Source organism: Corvus moneduloides, chromosome 2, assembly GCF_009650955.1.
Source record: "Corvus moneduloides isolate bCorMon1 chromosome 2, bCorMon1.pri, whole genome shotgun sequence".
In the NCBI taxonomy this organism is placed as follows: Eukaryota; Metazoa; Chordata; class Aves; order Passeriformes; family Corvidae; genus Corvus; species Corvus moneduloides.
Genome location: NC_045477.1, coordinates 525,316 through 546,413, shown reverse-complemented (window position 1 = coordinate 546,413; position 21,098 = coordinate 525,316). Strand labels below are relative to the sequence as shown.

Sequence of the window (21,098 nt, the reverse complement as noted above, 5' to 3'; positions counted from 1 at the left end):
TATGCCTCACCTGTAAATTCAATATCTGCGAATGTCACCTAAATTCCCCCTCAGTTTGGCGAGCCACAGGATACCACTAAACTCTGAAGGTGGCTAAGTGGCTCTTTGCAAGTAGAAACCCTTTTTACTCAGTGCTCAGTGGGGAATATTTTTGAAATTGATGCTATGTTTATGCACCAGACTGAGTCTGACAGTGAATTTACTGGAAGGATATATTCCTTATTCAGAAGAGCTTGCAAGAAAGATCTTGCCTTCTCAACTTGCCAGCTCCCGTTTTTTCCAGGATAGATCCTGTGCCAAATGTGCCCTTTGAATTTTTATTAGTTTCAGCAGAAACACATCTGCACTTTAGAAGGGAGGAGCTGGCACGAGCTGCCACACAGGATGAAGATCTGTTATCATGGAGGGGCAAGGCAGCGATGGAAGATTTATGGACATGCTGGAAACAGAGCAGGGCAGCAGTCCGGAGAAATAAATGTGTGTCACTACTTGGGGATGGGAAACATCTTGCCTTCAGCTGGATTTCTCCTAGATCTAGCCATCCCCACAGATGGACAGTGCTGCCTGGGGTGCTGCTGGCTTGCCCTCCTACAAGGCTGAACTGTCCTGAGCTGCCCAGGCCCTGGTTTTGGGGCATTTTCATCTGTTCTGGACAGATCTGGGATCTCTGCACAGGGAGGAGGCTGATTCTGAGGTTCCTTTCAAAGTCAGAACTCCATTTTCCCCCCACGAATAAATCCAATTGCTTCTGTTTTCATTGCCCTCACTGTCTGGCTAAAAGTCACTGCAGAAACTTCCTTGAAAAATATTCCATCTTTAGAATAATTTTTCTTCTGGGGGAACTGTTGCAGCAAGGACACTGGTGCTAGGCATTGCAAACCAGTAACAATCACAGCTGTTGGTACGTGCATTATAGACATCACTCACTGAAAGTGATGGCAGCTTGAATAAATGCAGATGGAGCCTTCAGGAAAGCAGTGGCAGTACCTTGCTCCTCTAATATGCTTCCCGATCTCCATCCCACCCAGCAGTTACGCTGGGTCATCTCATCTTCCAGGGGCTTCCTGCTGCTGCTTTGAGCACAAAGTCCTAAATCAAAGCCCTTTAGAGTCTGCTTTGTGCCAGCATCTTTTTCTGTGCCTGATGGCTCCAGAAATCCTTCTTCCTGTGTGTGTTTCCCTTACAGTCCTGACAACCAGAGGGATCTGGGCTTTGCCCCTCGTGTCCTGCGTGCCACTCCCTTGTTCCTGTCCCCTTCACAGCGAGGAACTGTTGTGGTTTGCTTTAGAAAATGTTGGTCTGAAGAAATCTGTTCCTCTCGGCATTCCTTGGCTTTAGTACTGTTTGATTTGCCAGATCACCTCTGGCAGCACAGAAAGCACTCGAGGGAATGACCCTCTCCAGGGCACCCCAGCCCTGCGCCTCACTCCCTCAGGGGGTTTGTGCTGCTGGTGCCAATCCCTCCTTTCCCTCTCCCTGTTCCCGGCACTCCAGCACTGCCGGGGACAGGACAGCTCCCAGAAGAGAGGCGGCGTCTGGAGTGTTACGGCAAAGGCGCTGTAACTGTGCTGGACCCTGGGTGGAGTCCGAAATGGAGGAACTGCTGCCGGAACTCCCCCCTGCTGCCTTCTCTCTGTCCCCTGGCCCCTCCCTGGGCTGTGTGTACTCATGTAGCTGTAGGAGATTTGCAGCATTTCTCAGTCTGAGGGAGGCAAAGTCAGAGCCTTGCTTTGCAGACAGAATTATCTGGTTTTGTTCAGAGATCTACTCCAGGGTTTTTTATTCCAAATTTTGGACAAGACAAAGAACCCCTGATCTTGTGAGGGTCTGGAGGTACTTCTGTAATAAAAATCATAACACCTTTGATAAAACACGGAGTGTTTACAAGTGTGAGACATTGCATTTTTCATGCATTTCCACTGTGTCACCATCCCTGTGCCAGGGAATCCATCCCCAGGTTCTGCGCTGTCCTTCCCCTGTGCTTTGTGCACATGTATTTCAGGCACAAGTAAGCTGGCACATGTAGTGCATAAATATTTAACCACCTTGTCTGGAAGTTCTCCTTTAGAAGCTTACATGCTTTGAAGCCTACATATTTCTGCCTGAGGGATTAATGGTGCAAAAAGAAATCAGTGTAAAACTGGAAACAGCTCTAGGAAATTTGTTCTGAACTTCTCATGTTCAGCTTCAGGACCTATTTCCCCTAAAAACGCGGGGATGCAACAGGTTTTGAAGTTTTGTCTCTGAAGCTAAATTTTACTTCAGAATATCAGTGGCAGTGAGCATGCTTGGGCATGGAAGAGCCAGAGGAGAATCCAGAGCTTGCCTGACAGGTGGGTTTCCATCTCAGTGGAAATGTCAGCTCATCATTTCAGGAGCTGACTATAGCAAAATGCTGTAGTTGCTGTCTTTCTTTCAGCAAGGAAACATTTCTGTTCAGCCACAGGAGAGCCTTGGCAGGGGCAGTTCACCCTTGGCAGCTGCAACAGGGACAGACTATACAGAACCCCAGAATCCTGGGATGGTTGGGGTTGGAAGGGACCTCTGGAGATCACCCAGTCCAACCCCCCTGCCAAGGCAGGGCCACCTGGAGCAGGTGACACAGGAATTTGGATTTTAGGGATGTCTCCAGAGAGGGAGGCTCCGCGCCCTCCTGGGCAGCTTTTCCAGGGCTCTGCCCCCTCCATGGACAGAAATCCTTCCTCAGGTTGAGGTGGAACTTGTTGTGTTTCAGTTCATGCCCACTGCTCCTCATCCTGTCACTGGCACCACTGAGCAGTGTGGTCAGAGTCTGGCACCATCCTCTGATGGCCCCTGGGGACATTTGTGTGGATTGATGGGATCTCCTCTCAGCCTTCCCTTCTCTGGACTGACCAGGCCCAGCTCCCACAGCCTCTCCTCACAAGAGAGATGCTCCAGACCCCTCATCCTCTCTGTGGCCCCCTCTGGACCTTCAGATCTCCCACAACTGGACCATTCTGGGTGTGCATTATCCCTTTTCCCTCAGAAGGGCTTGTGGCTGAGGGAAGGCAGGGTCAGGCTGGGGCAGCTCTGCCTGGCACAGATGTTGTTCTGCCCCACTGCTGCTCCCCCAGAGTCCCATCCCCTTCAAAGGCTCTGCATGTGGGCCTCCATAAACACCATCCTCAGGTACCACAGGGAGAAGACTGATCCGGCCTCATCCTGAGCCTGACTTCCCTGCTGAGACTGCTGACGAAGCTGCTAATGAATTCTGACTGTCACAGGATTTTTGTGCATGTATTCTGTATTTATAGCTTGTTGGCTTTTACACTGACATTTTATGAGATTACCCATTTTGTATATAATTGATACTAATAACGAAGAAAAAAAAAAGAACACAATTATCACAGTAATACCAAACAATTAGCCACAGGAAACTGTCTGTCACTTGCAGATGTGTTCAGGTGTGTGTGTGGCCCCTGTATTGATGGTCTGGGTAATACTGACCATGGAGCATTAGAAAAAGGGACAAACAAACTTGCATTTGCGGAATTACCATGGTGCAAATGTGACTTTCAGGGGGGGAAGCAGACTTTTCCAGCTGCTTTTTCGTGAGGTGGCTGCAAGGAAATAGGATCCCAGCTGGAGGAGGATATCCCCATGTCCATGCCCTGGCTCCCATCAAGGGCAGATGGGTTTACTCCTCGCTGCAGTTCAGTGCCGGGCTGGTTTTCCACATGTCCTGGGGGAAACCTGCTGGGTTTTACATTCCTGTGCTGAAGGGTCCGCCGTGGCTGTGGGAACCTGGTGTATTTATCTACCCCTCCAATCCCTCGGGATGCTGTGGCTCCGCCTCCCGGGGCTGCCTTACCTTGAAGAAGGTCATGGTGGATCCGTCTCTGACAGCCCCGTACTCTATCTTGGTTTGCTTTGCCAGGTCATCTGCCGAGTCGATGGGGGATTCCATCCTCTCCACAGTCAGGAAGGCAGCCAGGTTGGCAGTGTAGGATGAGATTATGATTAAGGTGAAAAACCACCATATTCCTCCAACTATTCTGGTGGAAAGAGCTTTGGGCATCAGCTCTGATCCTGTTACAACACCACCAAGACAATCGTATTAAAATGAGGCTGAAGGATGCCTTGCCTGATACCACAGACTGGTTTTAGGCACACAATGCTTTTATGAGCTGCAGCATGATAAAATGGTTTCAACAATAATCTCACAGATGCACAGCTGACATTTATAATGGTAACACACCGGGAAGGGGATGTGCGCCATGATACATGACAAATGGAATTACCCTTGAGCCCCCTTACCTCTCTGAGCTAACCATGCTTGTGATATTAACCTTGTACATCCCCAGCAAGCTACTCTGGCATTTTTGTCGCTTCTGGAGTCCCTTTGTGCCTGTACACTGCAATTGATTTTGTAACCAGAGTTCTATTCTGCTCACAAGTATCTGACAGAAATACCTCACAGGAGGAGCCTGTCCTGTGCCTCCTGTCGACACATCTCAGCACCAGCAGGGAGGTCAATGCAGCTCCAGTGACCTCCAGTGAACCTCAGCTCAGCCCCCAGAAAACCTCTTCCTACCAATGTGTGCTTCACATTTGAGAAATCAGAGGGGTGATGGACACATCCCTCACATCTTCAGGGCGATGCAAAATTTTGGACACTGTATTTAACACTCATTATTGCTGAACAGGTTTCAGCAGGTCTCTGCCATTGCCCTAGCTCCCCACAGAGCAGCACATGCTACCTGCACTGAAATGGCTTCAGGCAGCTTGGATAACCTCTAACCTCAGCCACAGAGATACTGCTGTTTCCAAGCGCTCTTAGGCAAATTTTCTGCTCTTGTTGGGGGCCCATCCCCACTGAATTCTGTCCATAACGTGGGATTCAAGGATCTGGTTCAGCAAAGCTCTTAGGCTGCCACCTGAGGACTTCTGACTTCAAGTTAAGTTTTTGCATAATTATTTTGCTGATGAGGGATGGACTTAAGAAAATACTTAAGTGCCTGTGAACAGAGTGCTCAGGGCTAAAGCTTTTGATGTGACAAATGTATTTTTATTACTGGAAAGACACGTAGACCTATTATGTCTCCCCAGCTGTTCAATGGGTTCTGCAAGAAATTTCAGCATGTTTCAGAGAAAGTTTTCAGACTTTGCAAAAACTCTTTAATGTGACTTTTGGGGCAGAGACCGAAAGGGTAGAACCTTCCCCACCAACCAGCAAACAGATTGGAGCTGGCTTTGTAAACACAGAGCTGTGTCTCTTAAAGGTCAGAGCTAAGCTTAGCCCAAGGGTTGGAGTGTGTTGACAGAACTGCCAAGCAGCGAGAGCAGTCTGAAGGCAAAAACTCTCACTTGAAATTTTCCAGTCCAAAAGGAATTGTTTCCAGAGCTGTAGCTCTGTCTGGGTTTGTGTTTGGGGTTCTGCTGGGGTTCATGCTTTTTAGATTTTTTTTTTTTTTTAATACAATGAAATATTTCCTCATTGCTCTCTCTTTTTAAGCTGGGGTTGAACTACAAAAGCTGTGCTGATTCAGGTCACCCTGAAGGAATTCTTGCTTTTAAGCTTAGGCAGCCATACAAATGGAATTCCTACACTTGGCCCTTGATGCTGTGCCCCACCCATGGAACGTGCCAGCGCTGCTCAGGAGTGGATGGAAAATCCCTTGTGCTGCGCTTGTGGGGTGGATGCCAGACCTCCTGTGACTTCTGCAGCAAGTGATGTTTGTGGGAAAGAACAGGCTCAGTTCACCGGGCTCTGGGCACCACAGCCTGGTGATTCTGCATGGAGTGACTGCTCTGCGGAGGTGAGAGCAAACCCTGCTCCTGGCTGAGTGGGGCAGCATCTCGTTTTCCCCATGGTCATTCCAGTGTCCACCTTTCTGAGTGCCTTGAGGCAGCAAAAAGTTTATCACAGAATAATAGAGTGACCTGGGCTGCAAGGGACCTTAAAGATCATCCAGTGCCACTCCTGCCATGGACAGGGACACCTCCCACTGTCCCAGGCTGCTCCAAGCCCCAATGTCCAGCCTGGCCTCGGACACTGCCAGGGATCCAGGGGCAGCCACAGCTGCCCTGGGCACCCTGTGCCAGGCCCTCCTCACCCTCCCAGGGAGCAACTCCTTCCCAGTATCCATCCCTGCCCTCTGGCAGTGGGGAGCCATTCCCTGTGTCCTGTCCCTCTAGCTCTTGTCCCCAGTCCCTCTCCAGCTCTCCTGGAGCCCCTTTAGGCCCTGCAAGGGGCTCTGAGATGTCCCTGGAGCCTTCTCCTCTCCAGGTGAGCACCCCTAGCTCTCCCAGCCTGGCTCCAGAGCAGAGGGGCTCCAGCCCTGGAGCATCTCCGGGGCCTCCTCTGGACTCTCCAGCAGCTCCAGGTCCTTGTGCTGCTGGCCCCAGGGCTGGGGCAGCTCTGCAGGTGGGGTCTCACCTGAGTGGGGTAGGGGGCAGAATCCCCCTCCCCTGCTGCCCACGCTGGGGGGTCAGCCCGGGATCTGCTCCATCCCCCTGCTCCACCCTGGCGCTCTCTGCCCCGTCCCTGGCTGAGCTGGGCTCTGAGGGACAGCTCTCCTTTCTGACAGTGACAGCTTCCCTGGATGGATTGGATGAAATGCGCCCTGTTTGGATGCTTTCAGAGGATGCAAACATATCTGAGACTTCCAGGGGAAAAACAGGGGAAGCAGCATCTAAATCAAAATGTTGCCAGCAAGACTCAGGGGCAGAGACAATACTTGCTGAAGTCTCTCTAGTGCCTTTTTATGGCAGACATGACAGCCAATCCTGATCCAGACTTTGCTCACGCTCTGTAGAAAAGAGAAAGTCTGATCATCACATTTTAAAATTTAATCACAAGTGGCTTCCAGTCAAGCATAACGAGCAGCTGCTGCCAAGGAGGAGGAGCGCAATGCTAGACCCAGACTTCCACCACCACTCACATCATGTCCAAACTCTTCACGTGACCATGATGCACAGACAATCACACCACAAGTTTGCACATGGAAACATTTGTGTTGCCTTACAAATGTTTTTTGCGGTTTTTTTCCTTTCTTTCTTTCTTTTTTTCTCTTTCTTTGGTTTTGTTTTGAATCTTCTTAAAAGACAAGCAGAGTCTGGTTGGGGCTGACTGTCATGTACCCAAGGTAGTGGTAACGAGCAGACACTGCATCCCACAGTTTGCTGTGGATGATGGTAAACTCCAAAAAAGGCAGGACAGGAAACACAGAATCCTGGGGCACTTTCACACACAGGGCAACCACAGTTAGATACACACACCTGCCTGATACTGTAAAACCTCAGCTTGTGTTTTACTGACAAATTGGAAGGAAAACAAAACCAAAAAGCTCCAAAACAAAGCAGAAATGCTCTTCTTTCATCCAACCTCCTTCAAAGCAATTTCTGTGGGGAAGCTCTATATCCTCTCAATACAATAATGCACCATTAAAAGCAAGTGCATCTTAGGTACAATACAAACTTTATTCTCTACCATATCTAGAAAAAAGTCCTCTTTATTTTAAAATTTCTTTTACTGCTACTCATGTCTGTTAAAGAGGAAAGAGTAAACTGTACCTGTGTGACTGCAGAGATGGTTTTACATTCCTTACTTAAATGTTTAGGAATTTAATACCAAGGTACCGCTGGGCTTTGCCTTTTTGGTTGTCGTGGAGTGGGGTCTTTTTTGTTCAGCTTTGATTGAACTTGAAAAGTTTGTCAGAAAACATTTTCTCTCTTTTCAGTGGAGCCCAGTTTTGGTGAAAAGTGGTTTAATTGGATACCTTAGAACATAAATGCCATAAACAAATGTGTTTAGTACACAGGTCTATTTGAGTTCCCACATGGAGTAAGCTTCACTGCCCCTCCTTGGCACCTGAGTAAAATGTCAGCTCTTTCCAAAATCATCAGCAATGGGGGCTTGTGACTGGGTTAAGTTAAGGCTTCTGGGGTTGGTTGGATGCATTTACAGAGGGATGGGACTCACACCTGCAGGAAAGCCATAGAAAACAAGGGTTTGGTGTTGGTTTTAAGCAACGTGTTTGACAAGTGCCTGCCAGCTCAACAACCCTTCTGGAGAAAGAGCATCTTCCCTTGTTTGGCAGCTGGAACAGTTCTTCTAGGGCAGCTAAGGCTGTTTGTGTTGGGATGGAGCCCAACATTTTCCTGTTGCCAAACCTCTCATACCAATGAACTCAAATTGAGCATGAAGCACCTCATATCCCTCTTGCAATTAATTCACATTTCAGCTGCAGAACGCCTGCGTGGTCCTGTCTGCTCCCCCTTCTCTCAGCTGCTTGCCCTCCTTCCTCCTGGTCGGGGTTGCACAGGTTCCCCTGTGGCAGTGGCACATGGCTTTGTTCCCTTCTGCTACTCTGGGTGTGTGAGATCAGGTTTTACAGTACATGCTGCATTTACAGAGGGTGGAGTTTACCAGCACAGAAGCCCTTGAGCAGACTGTGGGACGTGTGCGAGACCGAAGTGTAACCGGTGTACCTTGCTGCATGAGAGCTCCAACTCCAAACCAGAAACTATTTAGTAAAGTAAAATTGTTTTCCACCACATCTGAGTCTGGGTTGCACGGGTGGGGGTTATACCACTCGTATGGTGTAAACCTGTGGCAGTCAACAGAAACAGTCTGTAAACATCGAGCAGAGGACACACAGCAAACCTGCTGAGCGGTGCTCCCCGGCACGGCACCACGCAGGGAACGGGCAAGGGACAGCCTGGCCTGGAGGGCTGGCCCTGGGACATCCAGCAAAGGAGAGCCTGCCATGGAGGGCTGGCCCCGGGACATCCAGCAAAGGAGAGCCTGCCATGGAGGGCTGGCCCCAGGACATCCAGCAAAGGAGAGCCTGCCATGGAGGGCTGGCCCCGGGACATCCAGCAAAGGAGAGCCTGCCATGGAGGGCTGGCCCCGGGACATCCAGCAAAGGAGAGCCTGCCATGGAGGGCCGGCCCCGGGACATCCAGCAAAGGAGAGCCTGCCATGGAGGGCTGGCCCCGGGACATCCAGCAAAGGAGAGCCTGCCATGGAGGGCTGGCCCCAGGACATCATCAGCGCCCTGTGCCAGTGGTGGAGCAGCTGTGGAGCGATGGCTGGCACAGTGCTGGGCCTGGCACGGGGCTGCTGCTCCTCTCCTCCCTGCCACAGCCCCACAGATCCCTGCCCTGCTCACGGGGCACCGCTGGGATCCACGGGGCTGCTCCTGGGAAGCGTTTTGGGAATAAGGAAGGAGCAGCAGCCCTTTCAGGGCAGCAGCGCTCGCTGTCTGTGGGCGCTGGACGTGCTCTCCCTGCAGCAGCAGGTGCCCATCATTCCCAGAATCACTGGATGCTCTGAGCTGGCGGGGCCCCACCGGGATGTGGAGTCCCACTCTGAAGGACAGGGCCCATACAGGACCAGCCCCACAGCCTGGGCCTTAGGAGCACCCTGCTCTGCCCGCTCTGGGAGGCATTTGGAGCAGCGGCAGCTCCAAAGCCACAGGGACGTGGGATGGGCACTGCAGAGGGATTCCTGGAAGAACTCTGGGCTAAGCACACACCCAGCAGGAGCACCCCAAGGACTGTTCCTCCTCAGGGTGCCTGCTCTGGCTCTCCAGTGCAGCGTTGCTTCCTCATGGAGCGTGTGAATGCAGCTCTAATCGACAGCCTCACCCAACGTTCTAATTACTGTTGCAACAATATAATTACGCATTGAATCTATGCACGGTTGAGAGCGGAGTGCCTTGCTTAGCTGAGTAATGAAATCTGGTAATAATGAACCTGTTAATTGGGAGAGGATGTAGCTTAGGATGCCATCAGCTGCACAATACCCAGAACGAGAGTAGCAAAAAATCACAACAAAAGACAAAGTTTTCAGGTTCAAGTTACAACAGTTCTGCATGCACCCATCACAAGAAAAGCAATTCCCAAGTTATGTTTTAGATTTCTGCTGGAATAATGGAAGCAGGTGTTGTGGAGTGACCAGACTGTTCCCGACTCAGTCCATGCACACAGAGGGAAGCACATCCCTAGCAGGAGACCCTGAATTAGGACCAGTAGGTTGCCAACAGCCCTAGGAGTGACAAGCTCCCCCCACAGTGTTCACACAGGGCAGGAAGAAGAAAAAATCCCTCTGCCTGACCTGCCTGGGAAGCCCAAGGCTGGGATTTTGCAGGGTTTCAGAAAACCACCACATTCAGTGAGTTGGACACAAATGTCTCATCACAGAAAGAGCAGGAGAGCCACTGCTAGAAAGTGGCCATGAAATTCTGGCAGCAAACCTCTGTCTTCCAGACTGGAAAGGTTTTTCTAGCCCTGGGTATATATTTCAATGTGTTAGCAGGGTGTCTGCCTCTTTTTCACCTTGAAACAAAAGCTGATTTTCTTCTCGTGTTCCTACTGCTGTGCTGAGCTCTGGTTTACAGTTCAGCAAAATTCACTGCTCAGACCTTCTGTTTTCCTGGCCTTTTTTCCCCATGGTTTTCTCCCTCTTCAGCAGCAGCTGTGCTGAGGTTTCTGATAAAGGTGAGATGCTCAAGGTCACCCAAGCACCTTTTATCACAGCCTCTGTGTGACTTATTGACTCAGCTACTTGGCTCTACCATCACTGATGTAACAGCACAGCTGACATGGCATTAGCAGAAAGGGGAATTTTGGCAGAAAGCACCTCGTTCATCCACTGCCAATGTACTTGGGACAGAGCTTTGCCAGTCTGCAGCCCTTCAGCGTGATAAAAACTTCCGTGTTTGAGGTTAAAAATTAATGTAACAATGACAGGGCTACCTAAGGCTCAGAGACAAATGAGAAATTATCCAGCTGCTGAAAGTTGAAAGAAATGACAGGAGGATTATACCGGTCTGTGCACATGATTCCCAAGTATTTGTTTTCAGGAACTGATGTCAAAATGTGTGTAACCATTTAATTTACTGCAGCAGTGTTTAGAAGTGGATGGTTTCTGAGGTTATTAAAACCAACCAATATTTGCTGAAACACTTCGCAAATCTTACAGAAATTTTGATGTATTTGGAGACGTGGACAGGTCTCGATGTGGGTTGCAAGAACAGCTTATCTTAAAATGCATAAATCCAAATTAACTTGAACACAATTTCACTTCTTCAGCCCATGCAGCTGAATGTAACCAGGCACTGCTTTCCGGCAGCAGCTCAAGGAAAGCATTTGTGTTCCCTTCCACTGTTCTGAAGTGCAGAGGGCTGGGGGATGTTTTCAGTCTTGGCACACAACTGCAGAAAAGTCAGTCTGTCAGAGTGGAGCAGATTCCAGATTAGTCATGACTGAGATCATGGGTTGTGTACAGTAGCGTTATTATTTATGGTACAGTGAGACACTGCAGGAGCCTGCGGGAAGTCACGAGTAATTGTACATAGCCCCACAGCTGCCAGGGTGGGATAAACTCTCCTTTCACCTCGGGCCACCCCGGGAAGTTAACCCCTGACCTCTCCTCCTGTAATTCACAGAACAATTTCAGTTGGAAAAGACTTCCAAGGTTGGACCTCCAGCAAAACTAGGTTCACCTTTTGGGTTTTTTACCTTTGAACTGTGTGCACCGTGAGTGGAAAAGGGAAATGCCTACATGCAAGGAACAAGCTGCTTTTCAGCACATGTCTGCTGGGGTGCTGCCTCCTGATGCATCCCGTTGGATATTTCTCTTGGAACAGCCCTTAGGAAAAGCAAAACCTCAGCGCAATACACAAAGGGGACAGCAGTGTTGATGAGAAAATACCAAGCCTTTGCAGAAAGGTTTTAGGATTGGATAACCCCCTTAGGATGGTTTGATAGCCCTGTACTCCAGAGCCCATCCAACACCTGCGAGGGGAGAGGCTGTGGGTGCGTCTAAAACTCTGTCCTGGCCTTACCTGGCAATGACAAAGAGGACACAGCTGACTCCAAGGCAGGCCAGGAGAACGTACATCCAAATATCCGGGGAGAGAGGGTTTAAAAAGGAGAAAACGCCGGGGTTGGTCCCATTGGGCTTCCGGTACAAGATACTGATTCCCAGCGTCATGAAGGGCTTGGAAAAGTCAATCACTTTCTCTCTGACATAGGTAATGGTGAGAGGAGCAACAGCCAGGTCAGCTTTCTGGGAACACAAAAGGGAAAACACTCGTCTCCTTCATGTTCAGCAAACCCACCGCAACTCCCTCCATTTCTTCCCCAAGAACTAAAAAATATGCCAAATTTGGCTCAAATTCAACAAAATTTAACATTTCTAGGGTATTTTGGGGGGGTGACACTCTGTTTTCTCTTTTTACAAGGCAGGGGAAATTTGGGATGTGGCCACTGATGGAGGTTTCCCCCCAGCACCTGCAAACTGTTCATTCAGACACTCCTACTCTGATGGGTGGCAGAACAGACACAGCAGTGGCTCTAAAAAGTGAAAACCACAGCAAAGATTTCATTCTAAAATACCCCAGGTGAAAGGAGAATAGAGAGAGAAGGGTTCAGTCTTACATGATCTATGAGTTCCTTGACCATCCCATTCCACTCTCCCTTGTCATTTTGGGCTCCGTATTTGCCGTCAGAAACGAGCTTGACCTCATAGATGAAGCCTAAAATATTTGACAGCTCCTTTAGCAAGTCCAGGCAGTACCCCTCGAATCTGTCATTGCCATACAAGGGCTTGTCAGACTTCTTGTACATCACATAGGGATCCTCCTGCAGGAAAAGACAGCAGTCAGTCAGCGAGAGACCTGAGGCTTGCCTTGGGTTGGATCAGTTTCTCTACACGATGGTGATGTTTTCCAAAGGGATTGCGAGTAGATGGAAACCAACAATTTTCCCTGTGCATTAAAAGCTGTTCTAGGTGTGTTAACAAACTCACTGAATGAATTAGAGATGAGCATAAGGGCCCTAATTTTCAGTGGAATGGACCATTTGTGGCTCCCAGGAGCTTTAATTCCAGTTGTGCCCAGCAGCTCCAAACTCAGACCCAAGGTCTGGATCCTACATTGTCCCACTCCAAGGGACAGGAAGGGATACTGATGGAGAGAGGATCCTAAGTAACAGAGAAAAACCCTAAGGGGAACCTAACATTTTATATTCTGTGAAAAATAAGCATTTACTGAGAAAAGTCTTCAAATGGAGCAACGAGGGAATGGAGAACAGAAAAGGCAGATTGCAAAGTGCATTTTTGCTTTCCCTTTCTCAGGATTTTTGATAGAAGAAGATCTGGGGAAGCAGTTTGATGTGGCAAAACACCTCTGGCAATAGACAAGTAGTGTAGCAGGGACCCTTTGAGCTCTTTCCCTCCTCCTGAGGGATTAGGCAGAGCAATTGAAAAAAATGTGGCATTACTGGGCAGGCAGAAAGCAGGAGGCAGAGCAGCTCCCAAATACCCAGTTACACCCTTTCCATTCCTCACAATGAGATCAATGGCTCAATCTGTCTGTTTGCTGTTTGCCACTTCCTTTCAGCCCTCTTTGTCTCATTTTCAGGAAAACAGAGGCTGTATGAGCGCTGAGTGCAAACCTGAGTGGTTATGTGTGTTCGCTCTCCTGGGAGGAAAAGTGCGCAGGGCTCTCTCTGAAATGCTGGAGAAAGTGAAGCAGTTTTGGAGGCAGAGGTTCCTGGGAGTCTTCCACTGGCAGTGGGGTGGTTTCGAGTCAATCTCATGGATGGGTATGTGGATCCTGACCCTAAATCTAAGGATCTGGGGAGCCTTACCAGAATGGTGGTGACGATGAGCGTGCGGTTGGCCAAGGAGTCCGTGATGTTGGTGGACCGGTCCTTGTTGCTGTCCGTCATGTTAAGGCCACTGTAGGAGTTCCAGACCCCAATCTGCACAGAGGAGAGCAGGTGAGAGGCTGCCCTAATCCCCTAAACCCCTAGAGCACCGGCCTCGGGGCTCTGGTCACCTCAGGAAGGGACTGAGTGCTGGAGGAGGGCAGGAGCTCGGAAAAAGGCAGCAGCACCAAGGGCTGGTCCAGAACCCCCAGGGAACGACTGCAAAATGCAGAAGTGCAAACCCAGGAGCAGGGAGAGTACAAGGCTTGGCAGTTTAGTGCTGGGGTGGCCAACTGGCTACTAGAGTAGAACACATTGGCTTTGTTCCCTGCTAAAGAAAATCTCAAATGTCTATGAGTTTTTAAAAATTTTTTCAATGGCGGAGTTGAGACACGTGGCAAGACCTCTGTCTTCTGATAGAACAGGTTAAAAGCCTGAATAACTACATTGGAGCAGACTGATGGATGCACTGGCCTTTTGCTTGCCCTGTGCCTTCAGCAGGTTTAGTAAAGATTATTCTGTCATTCCTGGACTCCTGCATATGCCAGAGCTGTCAAGGTGATACCATTTCACACATTTGTTCAGCAAACATCAGTGGCCAAAGGCAAATTCCTTTCTAGCCCCAGAGACAGTGACAACTTCCAGTATTTACTACCCAATCCAAAGCCTCCGGGGAAGATCTGTGTGATTTCAGTGAATTTGGATCTACGCCTTGTGGGGGCAGAAATTAGAACCACGTGATTTATTCAGCTCAATATTTACCCAACTTAAATGCAGCCTGGAAGCATCTCCAGTGTTTTTGCCCTTGGACTGTGGTGCCCAGCCTGTCTGAGGGCTGATGTGAGGAGCTCCAGGCAAGGAGCTGGCTCAGGCAGTTTGGTTTGTGCTGGGCACTGTGGAGAGCACAGCCATTTCAAACAAACTTGGGGTTTGTGTCCCCAGGTGCCACTGCTCTTGCCTTTCGCAAACTTTTATTTTCCAAATTCTTAATGGGGACAGCCATGCCATTTAAAAAAAAATGCGTATGCCAAGCATTTGTCAGTCATTCCCTTTGTTTCCAAAACTAGATCAGGTTGGAAAGCTGATCTGGAAAGTACACAAATTTACAAAGGAGATAAAGCGTTGGCTATTATGACAGCCTGAGCCAGGAATACAGTGAATATCCTTGGATTTGCACGAGGGTGGATGAGCCCTTCTGCTCACTGTTACTGACGTGGAATGTGTTTGTTGGCTGGCACCAGGGAAGGGCGACAACGACCATGAGAACAGGGAGCAGCACGGCCACGGAGCACACAGAACACACCAGGAGAGCACTGCACATCTGGGCAAGGGGACAGCACCGCAGGGCAGCCCTGCCTGGACGGGGGAGTGGTCAGAGGGTGTGGAAAGGATGAGGCCGAGGTAGGACGTCACTGTGGGGAGTCCAGGGGATGTTTGCAGTTTAGTGACAAGTTTGAGAGGTGTCATGTGCCCTTCCCAGCGAGCCCTTGCTCTGAAGCAGCTGTAATTGGCTTTACCTCAGTTCAGCAGAACACGAGATGCCTGCAGTCAAAAGGGAGATTGCTTCTGCGTGTCAGGGGATGATGTACTCCCCAGGAACGAGGGGAGAGGGCCTTTGTGCCTCAGCCTGATTCACTGGAGATTAAACTGGGCTGTTAAGTATGTGTGTGCTTCATGAGAACACAGAAAGGGTTCTAGAGGGTGTTTTACACTGGTCTATTCTCACAAAAACAACACAAACCCCAAACTTTCTTAAGCTGCGTATGAGGGAGGGGAGTGGAATAATGAGATCTGTGTGAACCACGGACAAAATACAACTCTAAGCACTATAAAAAATTCCTGTCTCATGACTGCAGAGCACTTTAAACTTGGTGGATGCAGTTTTTATCTTCTCCTCATAGAACAGCACCCAGGGGTTGTGAGTCCTGTGGGGAGCCGTGTGTGGAGCTGGTCTCCAAATCCTACTTTTGTGCTTTAAGCACTTAATGTTCAAAGAGGGATGAGATTCCTGGGGTAATTTACATCTTTTATAAACAAGCTTAGTCCCAATTTCCGTATGTTAGTGAATGGCAGCACCCACTTAATCATCTCTATTATTTGCTGTAAGGAGCTAATAACACACTCATCCAAATCGTGAGGCAATAATGCTCAAACGCTGCCAGCACTGAGGGGTTTGTGTGGGCAAAACCACCCCCAGCCCTGCACGTTAAACCAGACTTTGCAGCTGATGCCAGTACACATCCAAAATAGTGTAAATTTACCCCTTGTGGTAAATTTTAGGTGAATCAGGAAGGATGGCACCTGAGAAAGGGACCGGTTTTGCTGCTGCCAGGGGCCTGTGCTCAAAGAAAGGGAAAAGCACAACTCCCAAGAAGTAAAATAATAATTAAACCCCCCCTGATTTTGGTGAGAAATCTGAATCCTGCCAAGATCTTTATAGTCTTTGGAATTACAGTGTCTCAAGTGGAGAGAAACTTATCCTGCCAGGAAAATTCCTGCTTTCAGAGAGATTGTTGTCTCTAAACTGCAATAGGAGAGTCGCTATCAAAACCCAAGGGCTGAGTGTGAAGACCCAGCCCAAAGGGTTTTGGCATCACCTGTCTGTGTACAAACCTTCTTCCACACTTTATATAAATGATTAGAACCCTCGCCAGCAGCCTTGGTACAGGGAAAAACAAACAGAGTGCTTCATTAAAAATGAAAAGAGAAGCCGTCTGGAGAGCTGTGTGGGAGCAATTACAGTTAAAGCCTCAATTAACCCATCAGCAATTACCATCCAGAGCTGAACCAGCACATAGAGCAAGGGCCAGCAGCCCCGGGAACTGCTGTCACCTGTGCTGGGGGTTGGGACACCCACAGCAGCCACCCCCAGGGCAGCCCATATTGATGGCTGAGGGCTGAGGAAAGGGAAGAAGAACCAATCCAGTCTTAAAAACCTGGAGGATTCTCAACATCTCCACTTTGTTGAGGTTATTACTCAAGCACCTCCTTTCCTCTCTCCCTCGTGTCCCATTTGTCTGTGCATTTCTGTATAAATTTCTCTCTCTCTCATATATGAATTTACCATTCACTGTTGCAGTGGCACGGATTGAAAATGAGGTGCACTTAAAGGGATTCTTTCCATCAGATAAGTATTGCCTGCCCCAGATTCCTCTCCCACACCTCGAAATGCACGGTACACACTGTAAAATGAAAGACCAATCCTACCAGCTCTGCTTTAACTTTGACTCAAATCACTTGAGAATAGTGGGGTTTTTTATCCCAATCACGGGAGAGTCAAGCTGAGGAGCCGCCCTTGTCAAATTAGCTTTTTGCCATGTATTTTTACAAAAGGCCTGCTTACCTTTTCCATGCCTTCCTCCTTGAGGCTGATGATGTCCAGGTCGAAGTCCTTCCTGAGCCCGTCAGTTTTGTTGAAGGTGATGCGCCCGGTCAGGCCGTCCCACCGTGCCTGGGGACACAAACACACCCTCCCTGTGGCACCCAGCAGGAGCTGCTCGGAACCCAGAACAAGTACTGCAATTTAAATGCGCCACAGCATTGAATCACTTCCAAATCTGGGGCTTTTTTAAGCATATGTGGCTTTGCTGCTTTGACAAAACCCCCTTTTTTTGTTGTTTAGCTTCTCTCCGATATGTTTTGCGTATTGCAGCCAGGCACAAGTCTGTGACAGTTGACACAGATTGATTTACATATGTCTGGTACCGATAAAAAAGTACAGACTGACTAAAGAGAAAGAGAGACTTGCACGTGCCCAAAGGCAGGGCAGTTCTGCACTGCATAGGAGTTCACTGGGGAATTAAGAAAAGGAGGTCTGCTCTGCCCAGGCTGTGGGGCTGGACCTTGGAGCTCCCAGGAGAAGCCCAGGCAGTCACAGAGGCCCCATGAAAGCTTTGCAGGGTAAGGACATGGAGTGTCACACGCGGGCTGAGGGACAGCACACGAGTCCCAGAGGAGCAGGTGTGGCCAAGCAGCATTTTCCTGTTGCAGCCTAACCCAGTGAATCCTAATCCTTGTTGTAAACGCTGGCACCTGGGCCTGGATTTGTCCTGCACAGCCAGGAGGATTCCCCGTGCTGGGAACCCTTCTTCAGGGAGAAGGACCAGGGGCAAGGATGGACTTTCTCCGCAGTGTCAGTTTGCTGCATCTTGTGAGCTTCCCACCCAGCCCGTTTGCCTTGAAACGAGATCTCTCTCCCTCCCAGCCCATATTGTCCCCAGAGCTGGTGCTTATCCATAAAACAAAGTGATGGGTTTCAAAGTGCAGACAATTTTGATAATCCGTTTTTGGGAGCTCCCCCATTAGATTAAATTGGTCAAAGCTACAAGGAGAGCTGCCGGTAAATGATGGCATTGTTCCTTCGTGTGTGTCAGCCATATAATTTAAAATTACAAGCTTTTCCACCACACATCATCCCTCATTTGATTTATCAGAGACAGAGGACAGAAGGAGAGCTGCATCAAAAATCACCACACTTACAGACTGGTGTCTCCCTGTTTAATCTGAATTCCAGCCCTGAATCTGCAGGATTTAATCTCGGGTGCTGGGGAGTTCTCACCACGTGTCTCAGGCAAATCTGGTGCATTTGGAATTCATGGAAACAGCAGGACTTTGAAATGTACTCAAGTAACGTAAGAATGGAAAAGCATAAATTCAACAAACTTGCTGTGAGGTTTTCCATTGTAATGACTTGGGAATATACAAAAGTCTCTGCTGTAAACAGCAGAACACTTGCAGGGTTATTCATTACTTGTTTGTTTGTTATGCCTGATATAATCAAGATAGCGGGGGGGGACACACATATGAATGAATTTCAATCTCTAATATCTCTTTTTCCAGCCTGTCTTTTTATTCCTCTGGCGTGCCCCCATCTCTTATTCACAAAGATGGAAGATTTTACAAAATCTGCTCTTTAGAGATCAGTTTCTCCTGGAGGGTGATTTGCTCCTGTGAGATGCTCCCGTTCATTGATCACAAATCCTGCGCTCGGCTCCCCTGCCAACAGGGGAGGATCCTGAGTAAACACCCAACGTGTTATGTTGGGCACTGGCAGCAGGAGCCTCCATCTCCGCTCTTTGTGGAGAAGAGATTTAGATGGTGAAATGCATCTCACTTTTCCAAACAGGCTTTGGTGCTTCTACCTCTGCACTAAAGGAAGGAAAAGGTGCTACAAGTTGCTTAAATTTTAAGGTACAGAGAAGTGAACAGGGCCTTTGTCCAACTTCAGTCCCACTCAGACCACCAAATAACGACGCAAACGTGACTTCAATATAAACAGGAGCCAGGCAGTGTTTCTCAGAAGGGTTAAATGTTTGATGGGATTTCTAAACCCTAATGATGAGGAACACGCTTCAAATACCATCTGAATTCTAAGTTTAATTTCTGATTTTTATTTTCTTTCTTCTAAACAGAAATAGAGAAAGCAGCAGCTGCAGAGTTCGTGTTAATTAACAAACTGAAATGAAGCAGAACTTCTGAAGAGCCAGGAACTGCATGAGTGTGTATCACAGAGATGGGATTTCATGCTTTCACACTTAGGATTTATAGCAATTTTCGTGTTCCTGGTGACACATTGAATGCCACAGGACATAATAAGAGTTGAATTGGAACCTGATCATGTAATTCATCAGAGAGCATCACTGTGAGCAGCTGCTCAGACCCCTTCTGACTAAGCCTCGAGGAGGGAGTGGACAGAACAGGTTTCAGACACAACTTCAGCCTGCCAGGGACCTGCCATGGCCAAAATACACAAAGCAACCTAATGAGAAAACTGTGAAACTGTTTTTACTGCGAAACTCCTTGTTTTTACTGCTTGAAAAGATGAGGATTGTGGGGAAAGTACAAGCTGAACTCTGGGGTTAAATATTCTGATTACAATCCCCATCAATAGATTGATGGGAAATTACAGCAACAGGAGAACAGAGCTGACTCAGCTTCCAAGGTCCAACCCCCCAGAGGAGCTTTATCAATTCCCACCCATCAAACGCTCTCCGTATCAATTTCCACTTCACCATCTCCAATCAATCCCTGCAGCAGCCTCCGTTCCAGCCAGAGCCAATCAACAGGTCAATCCCAGAATCAATCCGTTCGGCTGCTTCCAGACTTGCCACAGAGTCATGGAATACCCTGAGAGGGAAGAGACTCCCAAGGATCACCCAGCCCAGCCCCTGGCCCTGCACAGACACCAAACACTCCCAGCCTGTGCATCCCTGAGAAATGATGCGAGAAATTCCCCAAGCAGACCAGATTTAGTTATTTATTTTGTAGAACAGACCTGTATTTTTTTATTCCCTCTCTCTTTTTTCCTCCTCTTGCTGTTTAAGTAAGTGTAACTTGAAAATTTGGAAACTTTTTCCTAAAGGCCAGAAATCAGCTGGGTTTTTCTCTGGCTTTAGTGGGAGTTTGGTCAGAAATCAGCCAGCTGGACTCTTCACTGGGGGAGGAGTACACTCAGAAGCTGGAGTGAAGTCTATTTGAAGGTAAGAATATTCTCCTGCCTATTCTGTTTTGTCCTGGGATTATCCTGACCCATAGCATATGTGTTTAATTCTTGGGGTTATAATCTGTTTATTTATTATCAGAAGTTCCTAACAAAACGAACATCAGTTAATGATTTAGTGTACATTCCTAATTAACCACAGGGGTGAAGGAACTGATATGCCCAAATTTCTGATGAGGGCTGTGATGGTACCTGACACCCGAATGAAAAATTTAAAAAGCTAAGCAACGCTCAGAACACCTCAGGTCACTTTTACACAACAAAATCTCCCAAGGCCATAAATAACAATACCACTATAATAAGGAATAATAACTAATAATAATAATATTAGTGATAACCAAGATGCTACTGACCAAGAACCAAGTTTAATTTTCCTTTGGTTTTCTTTCCTTTGGGAAGAGAGAGTCCCTGCTTTATTGGAGTTGCAAAGAGAGCTGCCAGATTGAAGTGACAGTGATACTGCTTCTCCTTGAAGGGGAAATCATCGTGTGTGGTGAGCCACACATCAACTTGTCAGTGCTTACAATTAATCCCCTTATTAACAGAGATCCCCTAGGATTAGGGAATACAGTGAGTTAGGGTATGACTTTGCCATTATCCTGCTCCAAATCTGCCATAACCGATGGAATAAAGAGAATTTCAGCACTCGCCAGCACAGAGCTTTATCTGTGGAGATAAACTGAGAATTATGATGCTCCACAGCCTCTTTCCTTGGAACGGGTCCAGGAAAAGTCCTGGGATTTCACTGAGCAGCACTGGAATGGAAATGCAGTGAGAAGCAGGAAGGTGCATTTTCCATGGCTGGAGGGGTGGGATTATTTTGGACTGTGAACGTGGAAAATGTAACCTGTGCAACGTGTTTGAGTAAGCCTGGATATACAAAATATGTCCTGAAAAAATGTTTTGTGTAGCAAAT

At 48.3% G+C, this 21,098-nt stretch overlaps 1 protein-coding gene and 1 long non-coding RNA gene across 8 annotated transcripts in view; one reads left to right on the top strand and one right to left on the bottom strand.

The window, feature by feature from the left end:
* The window catches only part of GRIK1 (glutamate ionotropic receptor kainate type subunit 1), a 108,255-nt gene that overhangs the window by 12,273 nt on the left and 74,884 nt on the right, over positions 1-21,098 (bottom strand). For 4 of the 6 annotated variants that reach the window (XR_004237149.1, XM_032094597.1, XM_032094588.1 and 1 more), the window contains exons 8-14: positions 17,027-17,134; positions 16,297-16,341; positions 13,624-13,737; positions 12,412-12,615; positions 11,817-12,040; positions 8,455-8,573; positions 3,833-4,050 (exon numbers count right to left, since the gene is read on the bottom strand). Coding sequence is in view for 5 of the 6 variants with exons in the window: in XM_032094597.1 (XP_031950488.1) it covers positions 3,833-4,050; positions 8,455-8,573; positions 11,817-12,040; positions 12,412-12,615; positions 13,624-13,737; positions 16,297-16,341; positions 17,027-17,134 (1,032 nt within the window). In the remaining variant the exon portion in view is untranslated. Of the gene's footprint in view, positions 1-3,832; positions 4,051-8,454; positions 8,574-11,816; positions 12,041-12,411; positions 12,616-13,623; positions 13,738-16,296; positions 16,342-17,026; positions 17,135-21,098 lie in introns of those variants that run through there. The other 2 variants (XM_032094617.1, XM_032094626.1) reach the window with 2 other exon arrangements.
* Positions 1-21,098, top strand: part of LOC116437070 — a 53,864-nt gene that overhangs the window by 21,983 nt on the left and 10,783 nt on the right. For both annotated transcript variants that reach the window (XR_004237152.1, XR_004237151.1), the window contains exons 2-3: positions 13,395-13,755; positions 19,095-20,162. This is a non-coding gene — a long non-coding RNA (uncharacterized LOC116437070). The remainder of the gene's footprint in view (positions 1-13,394; positions 13,756-19,094; positions 20,163-21,098) is intronic.